Source organism: Marmota flaviventris, chromosome 8 (assembly GCF_047511675.1).
Source record: "Marmota flaviventris isolate mMarFla1 chromosome 8, mMarFla1.hap1, whole genome shotgun sequence".
Lineage (NCBI taxonomy): Eukaryota > Metazoa > Chordata > Mammalia > Rodentia > Sciuridae > Marmota > Marmota flaviventris.
In genome coordinates, this window is record NC_092505.1 from 108,982,310 (window position 1) to 109,005,227 (window position 22,918).

At 42.5% G+C, this 22,918-nt stretch overlaps 1 protein-coding gene and 1 long non-coding RNA gene across 6 annotated transcripts in view; one reads left to right on the forward strand and one right to left on the reverse strand.

Moving 5' to 3' along the window:
- Positions 1–556: 556 nt before the first annotated feature.
- The window catches only part of LOC114091274 (uncharacterized), a 69,640-nt gene continuing 47,278 nt past the window's right edge, over positions 557–22,918 (reverse strand). For 3 of the 5 annotated variants that reach the window (XR_011708370.1, XR_003582486.3, XR_011708371.1), the window contains 4 exons: positions 14,220–14,482; positions 12,020–12,083; positions 4,635–4,712; positions 557–891 (listed from right to left, as the gene is read on the reverse strand). This is a non-coding gene — a long non-coding RNA (uncharacterized lncRNA). Of the gene's footprint in view, positions 892–4,634; positions 4,713–12,019; positions 12,084–14,219; positions 14,483–14,626; positions 14,925–22,918 lie in introns of those variants that run through there. The other 2 variants (XR_003582484.2, XR_003582485.2) reach the window with 2 other exon arrangements.
- P2ry1 (purinergic receptor P2Y1) lies at positions 15,056–21,354 on the forward strand. Its single transcript, XM_071615548.1, has one exon. The coding sequence runs from the start codon at positions 15,720–15,722 to the stop codon at positions 16,839–16,841; it is 1,122 nt and encodes a 373-aa protein (XP_071471649.1). The 5' UTR covers positions 15,056–15,719; the 3' UTR covers positions 16,842–21,354.

A 22,918-nucleotide genomic window follows, 5' to 3' on the forward strand; every position in this document is an offset into this window, starting at 1 on the left:
TTAGTAAATGTGTCTGAGTCTGACGCTTTCTGTTTTGGGAGATTTTTAATTATTGATTCAATTGCTAATTGCTATAGACTTTCAAATTGTGTAATCTAATTTTTATAATATTCTTCTGAATATATTATTATGCTGCTTTCATTATCTTTATGAAATTATTTAAAAATAAGTTATTTGAAGATTTTATTTTCATTTAAAAATGGGCATTAGTATTTTAACAATTCATTAAAGTCCAAAATATGTATACATGGTCTACTTAATTTCTTTTTAAAAAAATTTTTTTAGGTGTAAATGGACACAATGCCTTTATTTTATTTGTTTATTTATATGTGGTGCTGAGGATTGAACCCAGGACCTCACATGTGCAAGGCAAGTGTTTTACCACTGAGCCACAACCCCAGTTCCTACTTAATTTCTTACATAATACTGTATTCATAAATATCTGTTGGATACATCAATGGAAACCAAATGAAGATGTGTGCCTATGATAAACATCTCATTTTGAATTTTCCTTATCATAAACTTTTCTTATTGGCATTGAAAACTCCATAAATTCTATTTATTTATTTATTTGTTCTAACACAGGATAGCAGAATGCAGATTGCTTCATGGTACACAAATGGAGCACAGTTTTTTTACTGCTCTGGTTGGACATGAAGTAGAGTCCACGATCCGTCACACATGTAAATTCCATAGATTATCGGGGAAGCAGTAGGATAAGTCTATGCAGAAGCTGCAGTTCCACCCTCAGAGCCTTTTTTCCACTCATTCCCATGGTGATGGGGGCATTGAGAAGGTTGCCATGTAGCATGTGAAGGAATGCAAGGCAGCTGATGCTGAGCCCACTGCCTCCTCTTCTTCCTCACGCTGGAGGGTTCCCAGAGATGCGGACTGTTAAGCAGAGCGTTTCATATCAGACAAGGCCGGAGAAGCATTTGAGCACTTAAAAAGAAGCAATCTCAGGAAAGTGAGAGCTTTGAATATTATGGGGAAGTCAAAACATATAAATGAAGATCTTAGTATACTTGAATATAGAATATCAGCTGTGAATAAGCATATATAAATTCTTTCAATGTGTCATATATTTTATTTTGGAGGATGAATTAAGCTGAAAAGACAAAAAAGTATAACGATGATGATAAATAGCATGAAGAAAGATGGAGAGGCCAGAAGACCACAGGATAAGTGGGGAAGAGATTATGATATCTTGACAGAAGGGTAAGGTGTGGAAAGGGAGTCTTGGGGCTGTTAGAAAGAGCCTTGAAAACATTTTAATGAAATAGGGACAAAATCTAAGTTTTCTTAGCACAGAAAACATGATGACAGTCCCTTTATCGGAAAAAAGAAAGAATTAAAAATGTATCTGTTGTATACAGGTTCATATTATCTGTTTTCTTATTTTTATTGAAAGAAATAGTCTGTAACAGAACAATCTAGATTCCACGTTATTAAGTATTTATGCAGTGAATAGTCGTAACAAGAACTCAGGGAACACTTTCATCACAGACGTGACATAAAAGTTCAAAACTGACTGACCATAGAGTCTCAAATAACCTCCACAGCTTTGTTGCAAAGCAGAGATTTTAAAACAACACTCCCTTAAATTTGTGTAGTCTTGTTTTTCCAATTAGCTGAAGGTGGAAGTCCATTATACCATTCTCAGAATTCTTCAAGAGATGAAATAGATATAGAAATTAATACTCTCCATTTACAGCCAAAGGAGCCTGCATCAGGAGGCTGAGTGCTCTTTGCTAGGCTGATGGAAGCCATACTGGAATCTAGGCCTGAGTCTACCTTCTGTAACCTTATAGTATTGGTGTGCCAAGGGTTTTGAGTTCTAGATAATATCTGTTCTATCATTCCTGCAAAATAATCTAAATTTATATTAAAATACCTTATCTTGTTAACTCCCTCTATTTAACATAATAATTTCATAGGACAAAAGATCTGAGAGTTATGAACTATACTGAGAAATTAAATTGCTGAGTTTAGAGAAGCAAAGTTTAAGGGTCGCTGGGTAAGAACGGGAATTATTAGGTCATCTTTGGCATACTCTCTTCCACTGTGGATAAAGGGAGGCTTTAATCATTTTCAGAGTTTTACACTAACTAGGAAGTCCTGATTTTTTTAACCACCATAAATCACAAAAATACGTACTATAGACATTCCATTACTGAGAAGGAGCAAGCTTCACATGCAGAGCGCTGAGGTGCTGACCCCAGCTGGAACAGACACGGTCACTGCATCTGAGGTGGCTCTGTGCTCCCAAGGAAGGACAAGGGCCCAATCAGCTGAGCATCCCCTCCTAGTCTCCTTAAGGAAGCCACATGAGTGACCCTCACCCCTTCAGTCTCTTGAGCCTGATGGATCCCCTTCATGTTAAATCTAGAATTTAGCAAAGGGAGTCCAATTTGTGTCTTAAGGTTTATTTTCCATATGTAATATTTTGTCCTTATGTATTCACTGTCATAAATGGCACTTGGAAATACTACTTACGCATTTTCTACTCCGCCCCTAACCAACAATTTGCATGGCTTTGAAAATCAATGTCTTACATTTTCTTTGCCCTCCACTCCCTCTCCCTCCTCGCCTATGATGTGGTTTCGCCGTCTTTTCTGTAATGTGGTTCCCCCACTTGGCACGTCCTCCTTCCTCCCTCACTCACTTATAGATTTCCCCATTTCTGCTCTCCCAGAAGGACCTATCCCCACGATCAGGACTTTGGGATTCTTTCTTTCCCTTTTAACGATACCCGATGAGTTCTCCTTTAAATCTCCATCTTGTCTGCCCCTCCCAGGGCCCTTCCTGAGCCTCTTCCAGCTAATCTCAACCATCTGGGCCCAAACCTCTGGCTACAATGCATCCCATTATTAGGAGGTACTTCATCCTCAGATGCTTCTTTTGGAGAGACGCCATGTTTTCCTACCCTGGTTTAAATTAGGACTTTGGGGGTGCTTGCAGAACTTACTGCACAACGTCTTCATTTTGCTCTAGTTTTATTTCTTGCAGTCCCTTGATGAGTTTTTTTCATATCCTCCTCCTCAAACTTAACAGCTTCTAACTTGTAGATATTGATTTACTTCCACATTTCCTTGTACTTGTTTTATCTTCCTTTGTCTAAATGCCTTTATTTTACCTTATATTCTCTGCTTTCCATTTCTATAAACCCCAAATATTCAGCAGAAAAGTACCTTTTCATTATTCCTAAAGGTTAAATTATAAAAAATGTAAAGTGCTGTGGACTTCATTCAGTAAAATGCACTAAATATTTGCTCTTATATTTTGTAATAACTGCTACACCCTTAATCATTTAGCTTTGCTTATTTTCAAGAACAACTATTTATAATTTCTCATCATGCTCACTTTCCTGTATCTGATTTCTAATTTGTCTTTTGATCTTCTTTGCACTTTCCATATAAATAAGATTTTTGCTCTTCTTTTTGATTTAATGGCTCTTCTTACCATTTCTTGCATAGGTTAGTGATTCTTTTTTAAATACCTGTTCCTTCCCCCCATTATCATTTGTGTTTTTAAATAATTCAGAATAAATATCTTTTGCTTTTATAACTTACATACTAATTCTTTTGATTTTTCTAAACTTAACCTAGTTCCACATTTAAATGCTACGTATGCATGCTATCTGTCATGTCTATTCGTTTCTAATAACTTCTGAGCAGGGAAGGTTAAGATATAAAGTTTTTGGAGTAACTTAAAAGGTAAGAACTTAGTCTATGTATTAGAAAGAAAATCATGGCTTATCTGATTCAAATTCATAATGTAAACTTCACTGATACACTGTGGTATGTCTTACAGAAATCTAGCCCCCTTATCCCTTTATGTATCTTTTTTGTGTACATTTCAAATCAAGCTGTCATTCCTTCCTAGTAGTAAGGCCATTAGACTCTGGTTTTCCTTTGTCCTACTGGTATTAAGAAAATGTAAGATCTGTACATAAATCGGCAAGAAGGTAGGGTGCAGCCATATGTGTGCCCAATCCATAACAGACACATAAGCATGAGTGCACAGTAATTGTCTAGAAGGCACTCTCTGGATGAGTGGAGGTCTGGCTGTGGCAGGGTCTGGGGTCTTGTTTGTGTCTTCCTGTATTTAAGTGCATGCACAGGTATGGGTGCCTGTGTGCATGCAGGTGTGACTTACCTGCAGTGGTTATGATCTTCCCACCCTAACCCTGTTCTTGAGTAACCAGCTGAGTCACTGTTATTAGGAATGAGATTCACTTCTGACATGATGGGTGAACTTATTTTCATCCTACTGATCCCATAGCAGTTTCCTATCAGCTAACAATAAAGAAAAGAAGTCAGTCGGGATAGTCTACAAAGGACCCAGGGATTCTTTGTTTCCCTTCCCCTTCGAGCCTGCACCTTTTTCCTGAGCTCATGTGGAGTTGATGCCATTTGCTGGGAACACTCTCCTCCCCGAAAACACCATCGTTCCTGCAGGGTGAATTCAGCTGGCGATATTCCTCTTAGTGAAGAGTCAGCCCCCTTCCTTTTTGATCCTGCTTCTTTTTATAACACACACACACGTGCACACATGATGTGTGTGGTTTTCATTTCAGGGTGCTAGAGTCAGTCTTCAAAGGCATGAATCAAGAGGCATAAATCAATCATTACCTGAGGAACAGACCTTGGGTACTGCAATCACACAGAATCAATGTCATCCTGAGCCTTTCCGTTCTGCTTTGTCCACACCTGTAGGAGGTTTAACGGTCCTTAAAGGGTCCTTGGATCACAGACTTCCCTTGTACCACCCACTCCTGCCACCTCCCTTTTTTTCTTGGCCCCACCTCATTGCCCAACATTACCCCCCATTTCCTCATGCACCTCTTCATCTGAAACTGCACTGTAGTCTGCTCATACCAATCTCCTCGGATAGCCTTTTCCACTTCATTTATTAAATACTGCTTATTTACGTCTTCAGGATGCCATAGAATTCTCTCCTGTCTTCTCCCATGAGAAACAAGAAATGGCTTTCCTTCTCTTCTCATGCATTTTTTCCTTCTCTTCTCGTCCCTCACATGCTTCTGGCCAAAATGACCTTTTCTGAGGTAGGGGAGCTCCTTCCTCTCCTGGTGCCCAGCTGACCTACAGGCCCGTCCTGCACTGTGTCTCCCTCCAGCCCTCCACTGGCCTTTCCCTTCCATGTCTAAGTCCCCACCGCTCCAGCCCACCTGCTCTGGACACACTGCTCTGGACCTTTCCCTTCCCCTCCGAGCCTGCATCTTTTTCCTGAGCTCATCTGGAGCAGACCTCACCAGCTTGCTTCTTTCATTTCCCACTTCATTGATTATAATTTGCTCTTGGTGGATATGATAATGGTGACCTTCTTTCAGCACAATTATGTATAATTTTTGCTTTCCTTATAAACCAGTTTGTCTTCGCACATCTCTGAGGTCCCTGTGTTGGTGACAGCCTTTGCCTATCTCTAAACAGAAACGATTTGGCCAATAGTAAGCTAGCTTCCCCTGGCCACTGCCATCCTTCCCGCACAGAATTCCAAGTGCAAACCCCTGTGCTGGCCTGGTTGTTAGCAATGCTAATCTCCCATGGTACCTTCTTGTGGCACACAGTGTCTCTCACAGCCACGTTTTGTTCCTGAGCAGGAGGAGCAGACCTTGGGTAATGCAATCACACAGTTTTCCAGTCTCGCTTCCCACTTTCTCCTGAGTCATTCATTCTCTAAACCAAATTCAATTACTCTGCTGATCTAAAACTCATGTCAAACTCCGTATTTCCAGGGACTAAAATTACTGTAAATACGTCCCTGGGGTTCCACCCAACCAAATTAATAATTAGGGTCCCAATAGCATTACATGCCCCAGCACTGGTTTCTGTGACGGAAGCAAAACCTCGTAACTTATCTTTGATTGAAGGGAATCTTCCATTTACCTAGAGGGAAAGCAAAGATTCTTTTCTCCCTTTCTTTCATATTTTGCACCTCTCATCCTGAGCAAAGACAAAACAGATGAGTAGACAATACTATTGTTCTGCCTGCGTTCCTTCGTTTTGCTCAGTTCTTTCATTTGCTCTGTAGATCTCTGCTTGGGTGCATTCGCTGGCAGGGAATTCCCACCAGCCTCTGAACCAGGGTGAGGCAGCCGAATGCCCTGGGCGCCTGGCCTGCTTCCGTCTCTCCAGGAACACTCTTCTCTGTGTGGCCATAGGACAATCCTCTGTCTCCAGACCTTGGGGTGGGTTTGTCCTGTGGAATTCCTCGACTCTCTTCCTGTCCTCCTCTCCTCCCTTCCAGCCCCATCCTTGGCCTTCTGTGCCTTGGATGATAACCACCACTAGCTGGGTGCATCCCCTCTGCCTGGGTACCCCTTCCAGGAGAAACAGCTCACTCCTCTTTTCTTGGCCCTGGAGTAGGCTCTGATTGCTTGGCCCTCCCCTTTTCTTCCCTCAGGGATTTATCAGGGGAGATGATGCCGGGCTTTCAGTAGCCATGTAGAGTTATGTTCCTGCAGAAGAGGAGAAAACTGATAAGCAGAAGGGGAAAGGGAAGGGAGGAAGGAGAAAAGCAAGCAGCTGAACAGAGAAGGGCAGAACAAAGATCCTTTGTCTATGGAGAAGTAGAGAGATAGGCAAAACCCCAGATTTTAAGTTCCTCTGCCCATTTTCTTGTGAAACTCATACTCCAATGAAGTCATGTTATTTGCACAAACTGGGTTTGATGGATTTTGTTATTTCTTTCATCCAAATGCCCCCTTATCAAGATATATCTCTCAAAGCAAAGCAAGCATATTACAACTAGCAATCATATCCGTCATCATAAGAGCAATAGTTTATTCTGCACTTATTATGTGCCAAGCACAGTCTAACATACTTATGCCTAAGCCCCTTCTCAGAGCTATCTTGTGATACAAGAGTTATTTGATAGGCACGTTGACACACAACAGATTTGGCAATGTGTCCAGTTACACGGCTTCTGAGTGGAGCCAGTTCTGTCTTCTTCCCCAAGCCCTTGTTCTCACATATGTGCCATGAGCCTTACAGGAAAAGCATTCTAAACAGTTCATGGCACGTTTACATCACAGTTCAAGATTCTTACATCATTAAGTTGCATCAGTTTTTGGACAGGAGCAGCTACAGCGTCTCTAAATTGACATAGCTAAACAGTGTCAAGCGGGTTCACAGAAATCCCCACTACTCAGAGGGTAGTGGTGGATTGGGGAGCTTGGACGTCACAGGGGATTTGATAGAAATGCAAAGCTTTGGGCAGGTTGCACCATGCTTACAATTATAGGGTAGGGAGATTCCACCTGATGATCTGTAAGAATACTCCAGTTTAAGAATCTGTGCTAAGAAATCCAAAATTGGTACTGCAGGGTAAGATGCTGTTTTATTTATATAGTTATTATCACCGTGACACACCTCTCAGTGAACTATCTAGCTAGAGTATCCAGTATCTAGAAGTAAGGATGAAAGACAAAGAAAAGCAAAACCAATTTGAGACCAAGGTTTTGCTGAGCTTTATGGCTGAAACCGTGAGAATGTGTCAAGAAGAAGCTGATGATTTCTCAGCCTGAAATTACTTAGTCTCTATTTTGGTTCTTTTCCAACTAAAAGTAACTGTTTGTATACTGATTTTTATTTTATTTGACTCTGTAGACAAATGAAAGCACTGTTTCCCTTTACCAGGCAGAGCCTGTGGGAACTCTTCTTGGCTACCCAGATGGGTTTCAGGAGGGTGCCTACAGTCTGCGTGTCACAGGAGACTCCTCCTGCCAGACTTCCTGAACATCAAACTAAAGGGAGCATCAGAATCATTTATAACAACTGATACAATATTCATCTATTTAAAGTTGTTTCACACTTTTGGTGCTACTGGGAAAACCTGGGTACCAGCTCTTCAGAGAGCCAAATTTCAGAACCGGAAATGTGACTCCAACTGCTTTTCGCTTTCATCTTGGTAAGTGTGAAAAACTCAGGATATAATTGAGATTAACACACCAGGAATTAAGCCGGTGGAAGAGGAGACTTACATAAGGAAAGTGGGGGTATTTACTTTTACACATAATTTTCATTTGCTTAATTGGAATTTAGCTCATGTATTCAGAATATAGGTGTATCCAAAGTCACTAATTATTTATTATGGATATGATATTGATGACAAATAACTCTCATTCTTCATGGAAAACCCATGGGTCATGATTATAGCGTGTGATGTCCGATTTTGAATATCTGGCTTTAGAGATGTTTGTGAACTCACAGGCTTTATGAATATTTCTTAAACAAAGCATATGAAGAAACGGAGGAGAACTGGCATATAACATGGAATTTCTAATCTTTTCATCATAAATTTTCTAAGACAGGCCTTTGTGTAAACAGGAGGTCAGAGACAAAAAGCAAAGGAAATATTTATCAGACAAGCTTGACTAGACAAAAGCTGGTACTCAAGCCAGGGCTGGAGTCTTCTATTCTTGATTTAACAGAATGGTTTTGAAGGTCCTAGGAAAGGCCCGGAACTGGAAACACTAGAGCTGATGTCCACAAAGAAAGGGGAGCATGTCCTTTAAAGGGGAACTTAAAAAGCAGTCCCCTCCAGTACTTCCTTAATTTTGGGGGCCAAGAAGGTTCCTGAGAGTCAAAGGTTTAGGTGGCCTGGCATTTTCCAGTTCTGTACAGTGACAGGGCACAGATAGGAAACCTGGCTTGGGGTTATCTGCTGAGGGTCAGATACTCAACAGGGACATGACTGACCACAGGATCACATAGCCTGTGTCCTCTCACCACCTGGTAGACCCGCCTCTCTGCACATCACCTGGACAGAACCCTCAATACTGGACAGGGCTTGCTCCCTGGGACCTCTAGGGGTCTCCTCCCTCTCCCGTGCAATGCTGGCTCTCCCCTCCTCTGAGCAGGGCACTGCTCCCTCCAGCACTCCCTCTCCTCCACCTCCATCATCTCCCCCTCTCCTTCCTTTCTCTGTTCCTTCTTACCCCTGATCTCTTGCTCTTTTCCCTTCTTTCTGACCTTGGATCCACCTTCCCATCTGTATTCCGTGTCCTACACCCTGATGCATTTCCTAATGAAATAAATTTCAGGAAGGCTTCTGATGGGAAGCATGACGAGGGGGTGATTTATTGGAGCAGCTGGGCCCTCCTGGCAGAGGACAGGCCTCTCCTTCTGGCTCAGGAGGTCCTGTCTCCGGTCCTCTCTGCGTTAGCCACCTCTCCTCCTCCTTCATTAGAGGACATCCTGGGAATTCCCTAGACTTTTTTTTTCCTGTTTTCTTCTTGGGAAAGGGAAGGGTCTATTTTTCCTAAGATGGACCCTAAAATGTTATCATACCTTAAATTTAAAGGAATCCCCTAAGTATCTCCTGTCTCTTAAATCAGGGTGTCCTTGTCTCTCACCTGTAAAATCACAATAACCTTCCTGCCCATGGGCTCTCCCTTGTTCATATTGCCACCAGCATTGGGGTTAGTATTTGTGGTATTTATTTAGTCAAGTTCCATGCTTGTTGGTCTCAGCCTTAAAGTCAGGAAATTTTATATTCACAGAAGTTCTACAGAGATATCATAACTAGAACAGCATTGTATTGGCACTGAAATGGGCATGAAGACCAACAGGACAGAAGAGAAGAGAGAGATGAACCCACATAGATAAGAGTTATCTCCTACTAGTCAGAGGCGCCATAAACATACACTACAGAAAAGATAGCAGCCTCTTCAACTGGAAATCCTTATGCATCAGAGTGAATTTTAACGCCCCCTCTCTCACCTGCACAAAGCTTAACTCAAAGTGGACCAAAGACCTAGAAATTAAACCAGAAACCTTGCACCCGCTTGAAGAAAATGTAGGCCCAACACTCCAACATGTCAGCTCAGGAACTGACTTTCTTAAGACTCCTAAAGTGCAAGAAGTAAAATCAAAAATCAATAAATGGCATAGCATCAAACTAAAAAGCTTTTTCACAGCAAAGGAAATAATCAAGGGCATGAAGAGACAGCCTACAGAATGGGAGAAAATCTTTGCCACCTGCACCTCATATAGGGTGTCAATTTCCAGGATATAAAAAGAACTCATAAAGCTTAACACACACACACACACACACACAATAAATAAATAAAATTTAAAAAATGAACCCAAACAATAAATAGGCAAAGGAACGGAACAGACACTTCTTAAAAGAAGAAATGCGATCAGTCAACAAATATATGAAAAAAAATGTTCAGCATCACTAGTAGTTAGGGAAATGCAAATTGAAAATATATTGAGATTTCATCTCACTCCAGCCAAAAATGTAATATCAAGAATACAAGCAATAATAAGTGTTGGCAAGGGTGTGGTGAAAAGGGTACACCCACACATTGTTGGTGGACCTACAAATTTGTGCAACCATTCTGAAAGCATAATGGAGCTCCTCAAACAACTAAGAAAGTAACCACCATTTGATCCAGTTATTCCACTCCTTGATATATACCCAAAGGACTTAAAATCAGCACATTACAGTGACAACCACATCAATGTTTAAGGCAACACCATTCATAATAGCTGAGCTATGGAGCCAACCTAGATGCTGATCAATAAATGGCATAGATGAATAGATAAAGAAAATGTGGTATATATATATACACAATGGAATATTATTCAGCTATAAAGAAGAATGACTTTATGACTATTGCCAGTAAATGGATGGATCTGGGGACAATCAGATTAAGTGAAAAAGCCAATCCCCCAAACCAAAGGACCAATGTTTTCTTCGACATGTGAATGCTAATCCACAATAAGTGAAGGGAGGGAAGAATAGAAGTTCATTGGATTTGATAAAGGGGAATGAAGGGAAGGGAAGGGGATAGGAAAGGGAGAGAAGTAGAATGAATCTGACTTAACTTTCCTATGTGTATATATGAATTCACCACAGTGAATATCACCATTGTGTACATCCACAGAAATTAATTGAAAAAATAATAAATAAAAATAACTATTAGAGGCCAGGTGGGTGGTGCAAGTCTATAATCCCAGCAGCTTGGGAGGCTGAGACAGGAGGACCACAAGTTCAAAGTCAGCTTCAGCAAAAAGTGAGCCTCTAAGCAACTCAGTGAGACCCTGTCTCTAAACAAAATACAAAATAGGGCTGGGGGTGTGGCTCAGTGGTCGAGTGCCCCTAGTATTTAATCTCCAATACGGAAAAAAAAAAAAAAAGAAAAAAAATACTATTGGTAAATGGCAGAAAGATCAACAGAGGAAAGGGAGCAGGAGATGGGGAGAGGGAAGGAGAAGGAGAGGTATGTGGGGGGGGTCTTAATTAAAATAGATGTAGTCCAAGCCCTCAGTCATAATTTTTCAATGTTTTCATCACCAGTGATCAGTGGACTTCTTGTGACGTTGAAGAAGGAAAAAGAAGAGATTTGCTAAAGATATATTAAAAATTTGCATAGACCCCAGAAGGCAGCCTTTCTGTTCATGAGTCTAAGGCTGAAGAGAGCGACTGTTGACTTCTAATAATTGTCAATCTTTTTTTGGATTATATATAAATTATTGGCTATTTTTATAAAACCTATATGGAAAACTAGAATATTTGGGAAGCATCTTAATCACTCTTTGCCTTCAAGATCTGGCTCCGAGTGTTCCCTCTTGGTACAAGGATTCTGTGAGCAGCCTCTCTAGACCCTGCCTGTCCTGGCCACTGAAAGTTCAGCCCCCCAACGGTGTCCGTCATTTGTCTGCATCTCATCCCAGGATAGTGAATAAGAGGATGGGTTTTTAGAGAGAGGTGGCCTAAGTTTGCTTAGGTTGCCTTGTGTTCATGGGTTGCTCAGGAACCTCTCTGTCCCTGAGTTTCGTCACTTATAAAATAGGGCTACAACAGCCAACTACTGTCACAGGATAGTTTAAAGAATAAAGCAGATGGTGTTCCTTGGGTGTGCATAGTACTGAATATGAAGGCGAGGTCTTTTGTTGTTGCGGTCTTCCACACTGTTACTGTGGTTAACTGTGTACCGTCTGCATTTCCAGCTAAATTATAAATACCTCGAAGGCAGGAAACTTACATCTGTAGAGATGGAAAGGTAGGACGACCTTCCTCTGCCATCATAAGGGTCAGGGTCCAGCCACCTATAACAAAGGCAGGTTAACATGAGAAGAACATAATTTTTTAAACAAAGTTTTATACGTCATGGGAGCCTCCAGACATGAAGACCCAAGGACCCAGGGAAAACTGTTTTTATGCTTGGGTTTGATGGAGACTGTTGACAGTCCACAGAAAGGTGACTGGATTAAAGAGGCATTATCTAGGGGTAACTGGAGGAGGGAAATCCCGCAGGTCTCCTGGGGATGATTCTTGCCTCGGCCTGCAGCACTTCTTTCTCCCAGCTGTGGGGCATCGAGAGTCTTCAGGGAGAAGGGAGACAGTCACTTTCTGGGTCTTAGGGCTGGCTTTGGGGGGAGAAGAGCTCTAGAATCTAGACCAACCTTGGGGAAGAGAATTTCTGGTTTTAGGAGAGAAAGAAGAGGGAGAGACAGATAGGCAGGAGAGGGTCAGAGAGAGACTGACTGCATCTGAAACCTTCCAGTCTCCTCCAGCTCAGAGTATTCAGCCCAGCAGAGGGTCACACTTTAGGGTATCTGAGCCCCAACACATTGCTATTCAAATAAAAAGCAAATTAACACGGAATGTTGGAGATAAATATCCAAAGACACAGAGCACATTTGTTAGATCTTTATAGATACCTTAAGGTATCTCTAATTGGTACTCAATATGAATACTGATAGGTTGTTGTTAGGTCTTGGGTGACATTTTATTATTTTTCCTTCATTAAATCTTGCTCAATGTTTTACCAATAGAAAGTTATGAACAAATGATTATTGAAGTTACACATAACTTATTCTCATAAAGCACAATTTTGAATTAAATTGAACTTCTGCATTATAAACATGAAGCTGAATATGCTGAAGGTAAAAAGCAGTATTTACAATAATCTAATCTTTTAAAATATTTTTTAAAAGATTTAATATTTTAAATTTTAAATATTTAAAATACTTTAATATTTTAAAAAAGAGTTTTAAAAAGTCCACAGTGTAGTTAGGGATAACTACCTCCCCCATATTCATACTAAGATATACGTTTTCTGAAAGTACTTAATGGTGCTTGGACTAAAGTGTACATTTCAGAGCACTCACATTATGACTTAATGCACTTGCAACAGGCTTCTGAGTGAGCTTACATATTGCTTAGGTTGCAAATGAAAAATGAGAAAGAGTGGGGAGTTAATACCTATGGAGCACTCTTAATGGTTTTCTTTGCTTCCTTTTCCTTCTTTTATGGTGCTGGGGATTGAACTCAAGGCCTCACATAGGTAAGAGAAGTGCCCTGCCACTAAGCTGCATCCTCAGCCCTTTTTTGAAAAAATTTAAATTTCAAGATAGGGTTTCCTTAAGTTGTTGAGGCTGGCCTGGAACTTAGGATCCTCTTGCCTCAGCCTTCAGAGCAGCTGAGCTTCTCCGTTTCCCTCTTAATAGACTCTCCATCCATCCCAGCTAGTACTGTGCTCATCAAACAACAGAAAGATGTTTCACATCAAAGCTCAGAATTATGGGATCATTTAATTTGAAGACCGGAAGGAAACATACAAGATAACCAAGATAGCCATCAGAACAGCAACATTTTGACACTTTACTTGGGATATGACTCTGTTTTTGTCAAGTTATTTTCATGCTATTCCTTTCAGGGCAACTCACCATACCAGCTAGTCCCTTCCCCTGTGCGGGGGAGTGGAGCTTTCACATGTTCCTCTAAAGGACCATCCCGGGCTCTGTGGATTATCCTTTCTGGTACTGAAGCCAGGAGTTTGTGGTTTTCCTCTTGAGTATTTTTTAAGGGGCACCATCATATAACATTAGGGGCGAGAAATGCATTTTATTCTTGGACTTTATTCCTCTTAGAGAATAAATAGCCTTTGATAATAAGTCACAAAAATAATGCATTATTAATTAGTAAATTGTCAAGAAGTACTGTTTGATTCCGTTCCTGTATGGGTCCATTTACATTTCAATTGAGCTTACGCACATTTTTGAAATGCATTGTCGAAAATTTGTATACTTTCAAATAAAATTAAAAAATGAGTTTCTCAACAGATGCAGTGATTAAGGATGTCCTTAATTTTTAAGATACTTACTAGAGGTATTTATAAGTAATCCCGTTAAAGAAAAGTTAAAGAAAAATATGATCGGTAATAAAGCCCCAAACCTTACCTGAATCACTTTGTTCTTTACATTTATTTACATAAAGCTGATTTAATATTCAAATTACTTCCAAAAGGTTTAATTTTGATTTTTTTTTTCTTTCTTTCACTGGAGTTTCTGATCTTTTGGTTAGACGTGCTCCAGGGAGGATTTGGAGAGCTGGCTTGTCTAGGGGGTGTTAACTGAAGCAGCGTGTAAATCAACTCCGGGAATTTTCACCAGGCTCCTTTTGACTTCTCACACTGACGTGACTCGTGACGTCGGTTTATTTGCTTAATTAAGAGGAGAAAAAAAGTACTGTAATAAAAAGGGGGAAAACAGAAACAAACCCCCGAGAACGCCTGGAGGCTGGCACGCCCCTCCCAGCCCCCTCTGCTTCCGCGGAGGCTCGCGCCGTCCCAGCAGCAGGTTCTTACACGTGCCAGGCTCAGCCGGGGCGTTCCCGGTTGGGGACCGCGAGCTGCGGGAGCCTGCGAGCACCTGGCCTGGGCTGGGCCCCGGACACTTGTGCTCCAGGACGCCAGCTCGGGCGCCAGCGGCGCGGGGCTCGGCGGTCCGGAGGGTTTCCTGTGTGTCAGCAACTTCACTTCGCGGAGGAGCGCGCGCGGGTAGTCGCTGGCCAGCAGCCGCCTCTGACCCAGTGCGCCCCTCGCTCTCGCGGCCGACTCGGGTGGCGGCGGCCGGGCGAGGACTGAACGCACCCGGGAGCTGCAGAGACCCGCTCGCCCTAGACGACCGCCCAGGCGGCGCCCCCGAGAGCGCGGGCGGCCGGGCGCAGGCACGCCCCTCGCCTCCCCGCGAGCGCGGACTCCGCCCACCGCGCCGGGAGCTCGGCTCTCCCGCCTGCCCTCTGCACTCGGGACTGAGCCGGGCCTCGGGAAGGGCCCCGACCTGCACGGACCGCGAACAGGACGCGACCCAGAAGGGCACGGGTCGGCGGCCTCGCGTGCACCGATGACCCCAGCGGCCGTGCGCAGGGTGAGGGGGGCCGGACGGAGCGGCGCGGCGCCCTGAAGCCTAGCTCCTCGCCTCCAAGGTAGGGAGGAGGAAGATGCCCGAGCGAAGTTGATCCCTGGGAGAAGGAGGCTGGGGTGCGCCCTTCCTACGCCGGACCTCAGCCGAGCGAGTTCGGCCTGACGTGCCTGCGCACCAGGCGTGCTCGGCAGCGCGGACCCGCGGACCCTCGGGAAAGCGCAGTTGGAAAGTTGGCGGCGGCGGTGCCCTGTGCGCCCTGTTGTGTAACCTCGGCGCCGCCAGCCGGACGGGGAAGTTGTCGGCCCGCCCAGCCGCCGGGTTCAGGCGCTGCCCCGGGCCGATTTCATGGCCCCGGGGGGACGCGCGGCTGCAGCCGGCGTGGGCGAGCCCCCGCGCGCACTCTTCTGCGGGGACCCCGCGCGCGCGATCCCTTCCGCTCGCGGGCTTTGCCGATGCTCCCTGCGCCCTTTGCCACCTCCGCCCTCTCGCCGCCGCTTCCCCCTCGAAGCTGCCGCCTAAGTCGGGGAGAAGAGAATGACAGAGGTGCTGTGGCCGGCTGTCCCCAACGGGACGGACGCTGCCTTTCTGACCGACCCGGGCTCGCCTTGGGGAAACAGCACGGTCGCCTCCGTCGCCGCCGTCACCACCTCCTTTAAATGTGCCCTGACCAAGACGGGCTTCCAGTTCTACTACCTGCCGGCCGTCTACATCTTGGTGTTCATCACCGGCTTCCTGGGCAACAGCGGGGCCATCTGGATGTTCGTGTTCCACATGAAGCCGTGGAGTGGCATCTCCGTGTACATGTTCAACTTGGCGCTAGCCGACTTTCTGTACGTGCTGACTCTGCCCGCGCTCATCTTCTACTACTTCAACAAGACCGACTGGATCTTCGGGGATGCCATGTGCAAACTGCAGAGGTTCATTTTCCACGTGAACCTTTATGGCAGCATCCTGTTCCTGACGTGCATCAGCGCGCACAGGTACAGCGGCGTGGTGTACCCGCTCAAGTCCCTGGGCAGGCTCAAGAAGAAGAACGCCGTCTACATCAGCGTGCTGGTGTGGCTCATCGTGGTGGCCGCCATCTCGCCCATCCTCTTCTACTCCGGCACCGGGGTCCGGAAGAACAAAACCGTCACCTGCTATGACACCACCTCCGATGAGTACCTACGAAGTTACTTCATTTACAGCATGTGCACGACCGTGGCCATGTTCTGTGTCCCGTTGGTGCTGATCCTGGGCTGTTACGGATTAATCGTGAGAGCTTTGATTTACAATGACCTGGACAACTCGCCTCTGAGGAGGAAATCGATTTACCTGGTGATTATCGTGCTCACCGTTTTTGCTGTGTCTTACATCCCTTTCCATGTGATGAAGACGATGAACTTGAGGGCCCGGCTGGATTTTCAAACCCCAGAAATGTGTGCTTTCAATGACAGGGTGTATGCCACTTATCAGGTGACAAGAGGTCTAGCCAGTCTCAACAGCTGTGTGGACCCCATCCTCTATTTCTTGGCTGGAGATACTTTCAGAAGGAGGCTCTCCCGAGCGACCAGGAAAGCTTCCAGAAGAAGTGAGGCAAATTTGCAATCCAAGAGCGAGGACATGACCCTCAATATTTTATCGGAGTTCAAGCAAAATGGAGATACGAGCCTGTGAAGGCACCAGAATCCCCAAACACCTCACTTTTGTAACATGGTAGGATGCTTAACACAGCCAACTGCTTTCTCCCCTTTAAGTTTCTAGTTAAGAGAAAATTCAAAGAATGTAGTGAGTTAAAGGGGGAGGGGGATCGAAATGCCCTCCTCTGCGCTTAGCTCATTCAGGTTTCTTTTCAGTCCCCCTTCTTACCGACTAGTAGTCTATATAATAAAACAACACTACCTAGTTAAACTTTTACTTTCTTGTCTGCCTTTAAAATTTACAAGCTTTTCTAGTTAAAGTGTGTGTGCACATGAGAAGTAGAGTTATTTAATATTAATAATTTCTCCAGGAAAACTAGCCACCTGAAACTTGAGTTTGTGACTTATCCTGGTTTATTGTTTTTAATAACCCATGGCATGAACAAATTGAAAATCCATATCCTCAAACATACTTAGAATAGTTTAAGAGTCCTTAACTGAGTTCGTCCAGTAAAGAATGAACACAGCTGACTGAATTTCTTTGGGGAATTGAATAGAAAAGTAAAGTCAATGAACATAAAAACCTGAAAAGTGTTTATTTTCCAGTTATTTCTGGAAAACTGCTTAAGACACCCTGGATACTAAATGTCTGATGGTAGAGGTCTGCATATATTATCTTACTGGAAAAATGCATTTGAAGTAATCAAAGTGCATGTATTTTCCTTGTAAACACCATGAGCCCTGCTAGACTTCCTGAGATAATGAGTTTACTTGCACACTGCTGGGCAGTGTCTTTAGGACTTTGTTTGTGTTCCAGGACAAGTGCTCACTCACATCTGTGAAAACAAGTTTACAAAAATCACAGTAAAATTACAGAGTAAAGTTTGAGTGCAATTGAAGAATGGTTAGCAAATTGAGGGATGGGGGCAGTGTTTTCAGAAGTGGGTGGTTGAGGGTCGCCCACAATGCAGAGGCTACAATTATACTCTTAAACAGGAGGCAAGTGAGGGTGGGAAAAGAACTTCTAGAACAAGGACTATAAAACCATGGTGGAAAGGTTCTTTTTGCTTCTTCAGAGTGTTTGAAAACTTTAAATGCAATATGAAAAGGAGAAGTAGGCAGAATTTGTATGGGTTGTATTGATGGAATAGGAAGCTAAAGTCTTCCTGAATCTTACATCCTAACACTTAAAGGAAAATGAAACATCTGGAAAGAGAAGTATGGGAAATTAAATTGAAGCATCTAAGGTATCATTGCACTGAAAAGCAAACTGTAGAAAGTACTAATCAAACTGTAGAATGAAGGACTGGGATATGATATGCCCGGTGGTTAAGTGCCTGGGTTCAATCCCTGGTACCAAAAAAAAGAAAGAAAAAAAAAATCCAAAGCAAACTATAGAATGAAGAGGGCCTGGCAGTGTTTTCTTATTCTGCCAGGCTTTAATGAAAATTTTGTAAAATAGTTCAACAACTTAAATAATAATTTTCAGTGAATACTGAATTACTACATTTCTAGCCCTTGAAATGCTCAAATGTTGTATCGTGGGAATGATGAGAAAATATAACAACCACAAATAAACAAACCCAACATCCAAGGAGTTTCCAGCTGTAAAACTTGACCCCATCCAGCTGACAGCACAGAGTGCAGGCTGAGGGTGGAGGACACATTTAGAAGCACCTCATAAGTGGAGTCATGTAGGGCTGTATGTTAAATCAGGAAGGAAGCTCAGTGCCCTATGAAACAGTGTGACAGGGAATTCAGAAATTGGTGTCAGTACTTGCAATGCCCAGATGGATTGAGAATTGTGAGACTTTCGGAGTTGCTTCAGTTTACCCAACTCCAGCCATTAAGATCAATGAAGAAAAGCTGTGTTTAGCCGTTCTGGGTAGTGCTTTTCGTTTGTTCACAAGTGCATCTTAATGCATAGGATTATGGAAATGAAGTCAAGAAGAAACCTATTGTACTTCCTCCTTTTGAGCAATGAGGGTTTGCAGCATTTTCACTTCATGAGGCTCATACAACATTGTCAGTTTTAAAATCCTAAGACAAAATCTACTTAATTTTTTTTTTAGAGTATTGACCCTTTCAAACAATATCAATATTATTAAACTGACCACAGTTCCACTGCCTGTATTATACTTGAACTTGCAGCCCACTGGTACACATTTCTGTAATATTTTTCTCTCTTTTTTAATTAGGTTTTCTTCCTTTCAGGTCTCAGGATACCCAGACTCCTTGGGGGTATGTGTTAAATACATTGTTTCAGGTTCCAGAGAACTTTCTGTAAGAGCAGATCCAGCCAGAAGGTGGACAGTGGCTAGAAATGTCCTTTTACTAATTGGCATGTTTTTTTCCAAAGTGTTTCTTCTTTGCTTCATGCCAACAATGACATGTGAATGCATGCCACCTAGTAACAAGAATGATCTTGCCAACTCCTTCCAGGCCAACAGAAGTCTCTGGGAAGATCCGTCCTAATGGTGAAAAACATAACAGAGGGTCAGGATGAAATAGTGATCTATTGGCTGAAAAGCTGATTCATGCCACATGAGGAAATGAGTAAGTATTTGAATAGTAGAGGCAGCAATCTGTTGGCATTTGGATGAAAAAGCTGCTACAATTATAGAACTTAGCAGTTAACTAAGTTTTACAAAAATATTTTAATGCCAAGTTCAAGTATTCTTATTGATTGTATAAATGGATATCTTTGACTCTTTGAACATCAATTTGTATTTACATTGAAATAGAAAGATAAGCTAAGAAGAAATGTAGCCTGCAAGTCAGAATTCAGAGTTAAGCCCATAAAGTTGCCACTGGGCCAGCTGTGGGACTCTTGACCCTTTGAAGACCATTCTTCGTGGATTAGAAAGGATTTTCTGACATCATTTGCTGATGCTGTAAGGGATTTGGCAAAGCTTGAAAACTGGACTGTGCAAGAAATCTGCTACTGTGTTTTCTAGGACTCTGCAGTCCAGTGCTGGACTCACAAGTTTACAAGGTCCAGAGGTTGTGATGGGCAGGTCATACCCTGCAAGTCTTCTCTGTCTCCTCAGACAGGACACTGATTGATAACCTTTGGATACATCAGATATCAGTGCTTACAGCAGCTGCGCTTCAACTAGTGACAGTACTTAAAGGTGATCCTAGTTAGATCTACTGAAGCTTCAGCATTGCTGGTTAAATTGTACCTATCGTAATAGTATTTATTGAGGAAGCTCACAGTCCTTCATTTGTACAGACTGAAAAACTTTCTTGAAAGATCCAATATCATGATGTAAATGGTATTTATTACAATGTATATTATTATGTCACACTGGTGTACTTAACATAATATATGATGCATAGACACAATGACAATTATATATCACGATGCTCTTTTCGAATAGCAGTTTCTTGAAATGTTCGTCTTTGGTTTTCTGTGTGTCTAAAATATGAAAATCTGTTTTGCAATGCAAGTGACTAATTTTCCCTTTAAATGGATTTGCGTGTTAGCCTTTTCAGAGTTCTTCTGTGTAGACACAATCTGGTGTCAGATTATCATAAAATCAATAGTCAAAATAGGAAGTACTTTAGCCAGACTGGCTCTGTCTATCTACATTTTATATATATTATAGAAAAATACATGTTGTCTTTTCAGGAGATTTAGAATTTTGCTCCCCACTGTGATCAGAGTATCCACTCCCAAAGGCAAAATGCTTCTCTTACATCAAGTTGGTCACTTCTGTGTTTGTCTTTTGGAATGTGCATTATAGGACCAACATTTGACTTTATTGACAGGCCTCAGGGAGATGGGAGAAAAAAAATCAGCTGATATTATCACCTGTTATTGCTTAGTACTGAAGATTCTGCATTGTGTTTCTTCTTAAAGTGAAATTGTATAATCTTAATTTCTTTGAGATGGAATTTTTAAGTAACACTATCAGCAAGTTCAACATTGCTATTGATTTTAATGTCTTCACTGTTCGGTGGGTAGCTTTAACAGCAGGATTTGGAGACTCATTCTCTTATTGGGCTGCTGATTTCTGTGACAGTTTCAAATTCTCATGTACCTTGTCATGTACACATCACACATTAACATGAAGGTGAATATATGTTACATATCAAGCTTTGTGAATTTGAATTATGTTTTAGTGTTTTTGCAAAAATGTTTATTTTTATATTATCTGTGATTTTAATATAGAGAATTGAACAAGATTTCTTTGTGATTAATAGTGCCATTGAATGGGTGGTATGAAACAGTGTTACTTGACATTTTGAGCCTTCTCAGGTTTATCTCAATAGGCGGTAGCTTAACGATATCCAGACTAATTGTGTATAATTGTGTTTTTAATAAAAGGAGTATATATTTCCTATAATAGCATAGTACTGTTGCATGCAGGAGTATGCAGAATCTGTGTGTGTGTGTGTGTGTGTGTGTGTGTGGCTAAGGCATGACAGCCAACTTTGTACCCACTATTTATAGCAGCAGCAGAGGTTCATAATGAGAGTCACTAGAATTGTACTCACCATAGACAATTAAAACTGAAAAAGACTCAATAAAACCATAAAACGTGGCTTCTGGCTTCTATGTTATTACAGTATTATCATGCACAAGTTTTCCTGAATTGATACACTACATACAGACAAGTCCTGTGGGTGTGTTGAACTAACTTGTGTATTTCTCAAGGTGAAAACTGGGCTGTGAAACTACATGCTAAGGGAAGCATCCAGATGCAAGGTGATTCCTAATATCATCATTATTGGATCTTTCATTGTCAACAAGGGTGTGATTTAATTATTTAAAGCAAAAGACAGCACTGCCCTAATACGTACTTCCCATGTGGGTTTAAAGCACTGACTCTCATCTTCCTGCATCTGACTTGTGATCCATGGACGTCATCATGCTAATGATAGTCCATTGTGGTTGCTGTCTGTTCACCTACTTTGCTTGCATCTCGCAGATGTGTTCACTGTGCTGCAGAGGTAATGCAGATGATGGAATGAAGCATCTTAAAACATCCCCTCTTTCTATCTCAGTGGAGAAGGTAGGTGAACGATGGTCCTGCGTTAGGTTTCCTGGTGTCTGCTGAAATAGGGGGCCCTGTAACAAAAGCCTGTGTGTGGAAAACCTAGCACCCTTGCCGCCCTTAGGATGCATGTCAGTCGCTGCCAGCTCCTCCATTAGATGTGCTGTCCAGAGTTCACTATTTGGGAAGCCTTACTTATTAACATCAAGTGTAGTGTGTGAGGGTAGTAGTGTGTGTGTGGTACATAAATAGAAATTATGCAATTATCTTTCTGATTGAAGAAGAATTTACTCTAAAGCTTTGAACAACTTTTGATCTTCTAAATCACTTTGGGGCTAGAGTTGGAGAGCTCTGTCTCTCCAGAAGTCAATGTGCTTTTGATTCCCCCTCTCTTGCCATAAAGAACTGGAGAGTTTAGATTCTTTTTGGGAGATTTAGAATTTTGCCCCCAATATGACCAGAGCTTCCATTGCCAGATGTAAAATGCTTTTCCTAAATTCAAAGTAGAGTCTTATGGTCCAGAGATCGGATGGGATGGGGCATTATAGACACAGCGGATGTCACTGGAAGTCCATGCTAATGTTAATGCCATGCTTGCTGAAGCCTGCAGGGTTAGAACGCTTTGGGCTGGCCCCTAGGGACTGCCATCTCCAGCCAGCATGGCCACTGGGATGGACAGTCCAGAACAGCAGCTGTGGATGGAGCCAGGCCCCCGGTCTGAGCAGCTGGGAGAACTGGGTAGGGGCAGTGGCAAGAGAGGCTCATGGGGGTCATTGGCACTGCAAAGATAGAAAAGCACTGTGTTTCTAGATGACCTGTGGGGAGAGAAAATCACCTCTGTGGAGGTGGGAAGTCCTTGATGATGGACTAAAGCAATAGAGACCTTGGAAATGATCCAGTTAATTCTGTCACCTTGGTTTGCAGATAGAACAAAGCTTTCATTCAAAGGTGGATCTAGCAAAGAATGTCTATCAGTGCATTGGGTTGTGATTAATGCTCCTAACCAAAACAAAATGGAATAGTCCAGAGGCTGTAACCTGGAAATGCTTTGCCATTTTAATTTCAGACAGACACACAACTTTACAGATACATATACGTATATATGCATATA

Excerpts from the sequence above, each read along its gene's own strand:
- P2ry1 (XM_071615548.1), top strand. The coding sequence starts at position 15,720 with ATGACAGAGGTGCTGTGGCCGGCTGTCCCCAACGGGACGGACGCTGCC.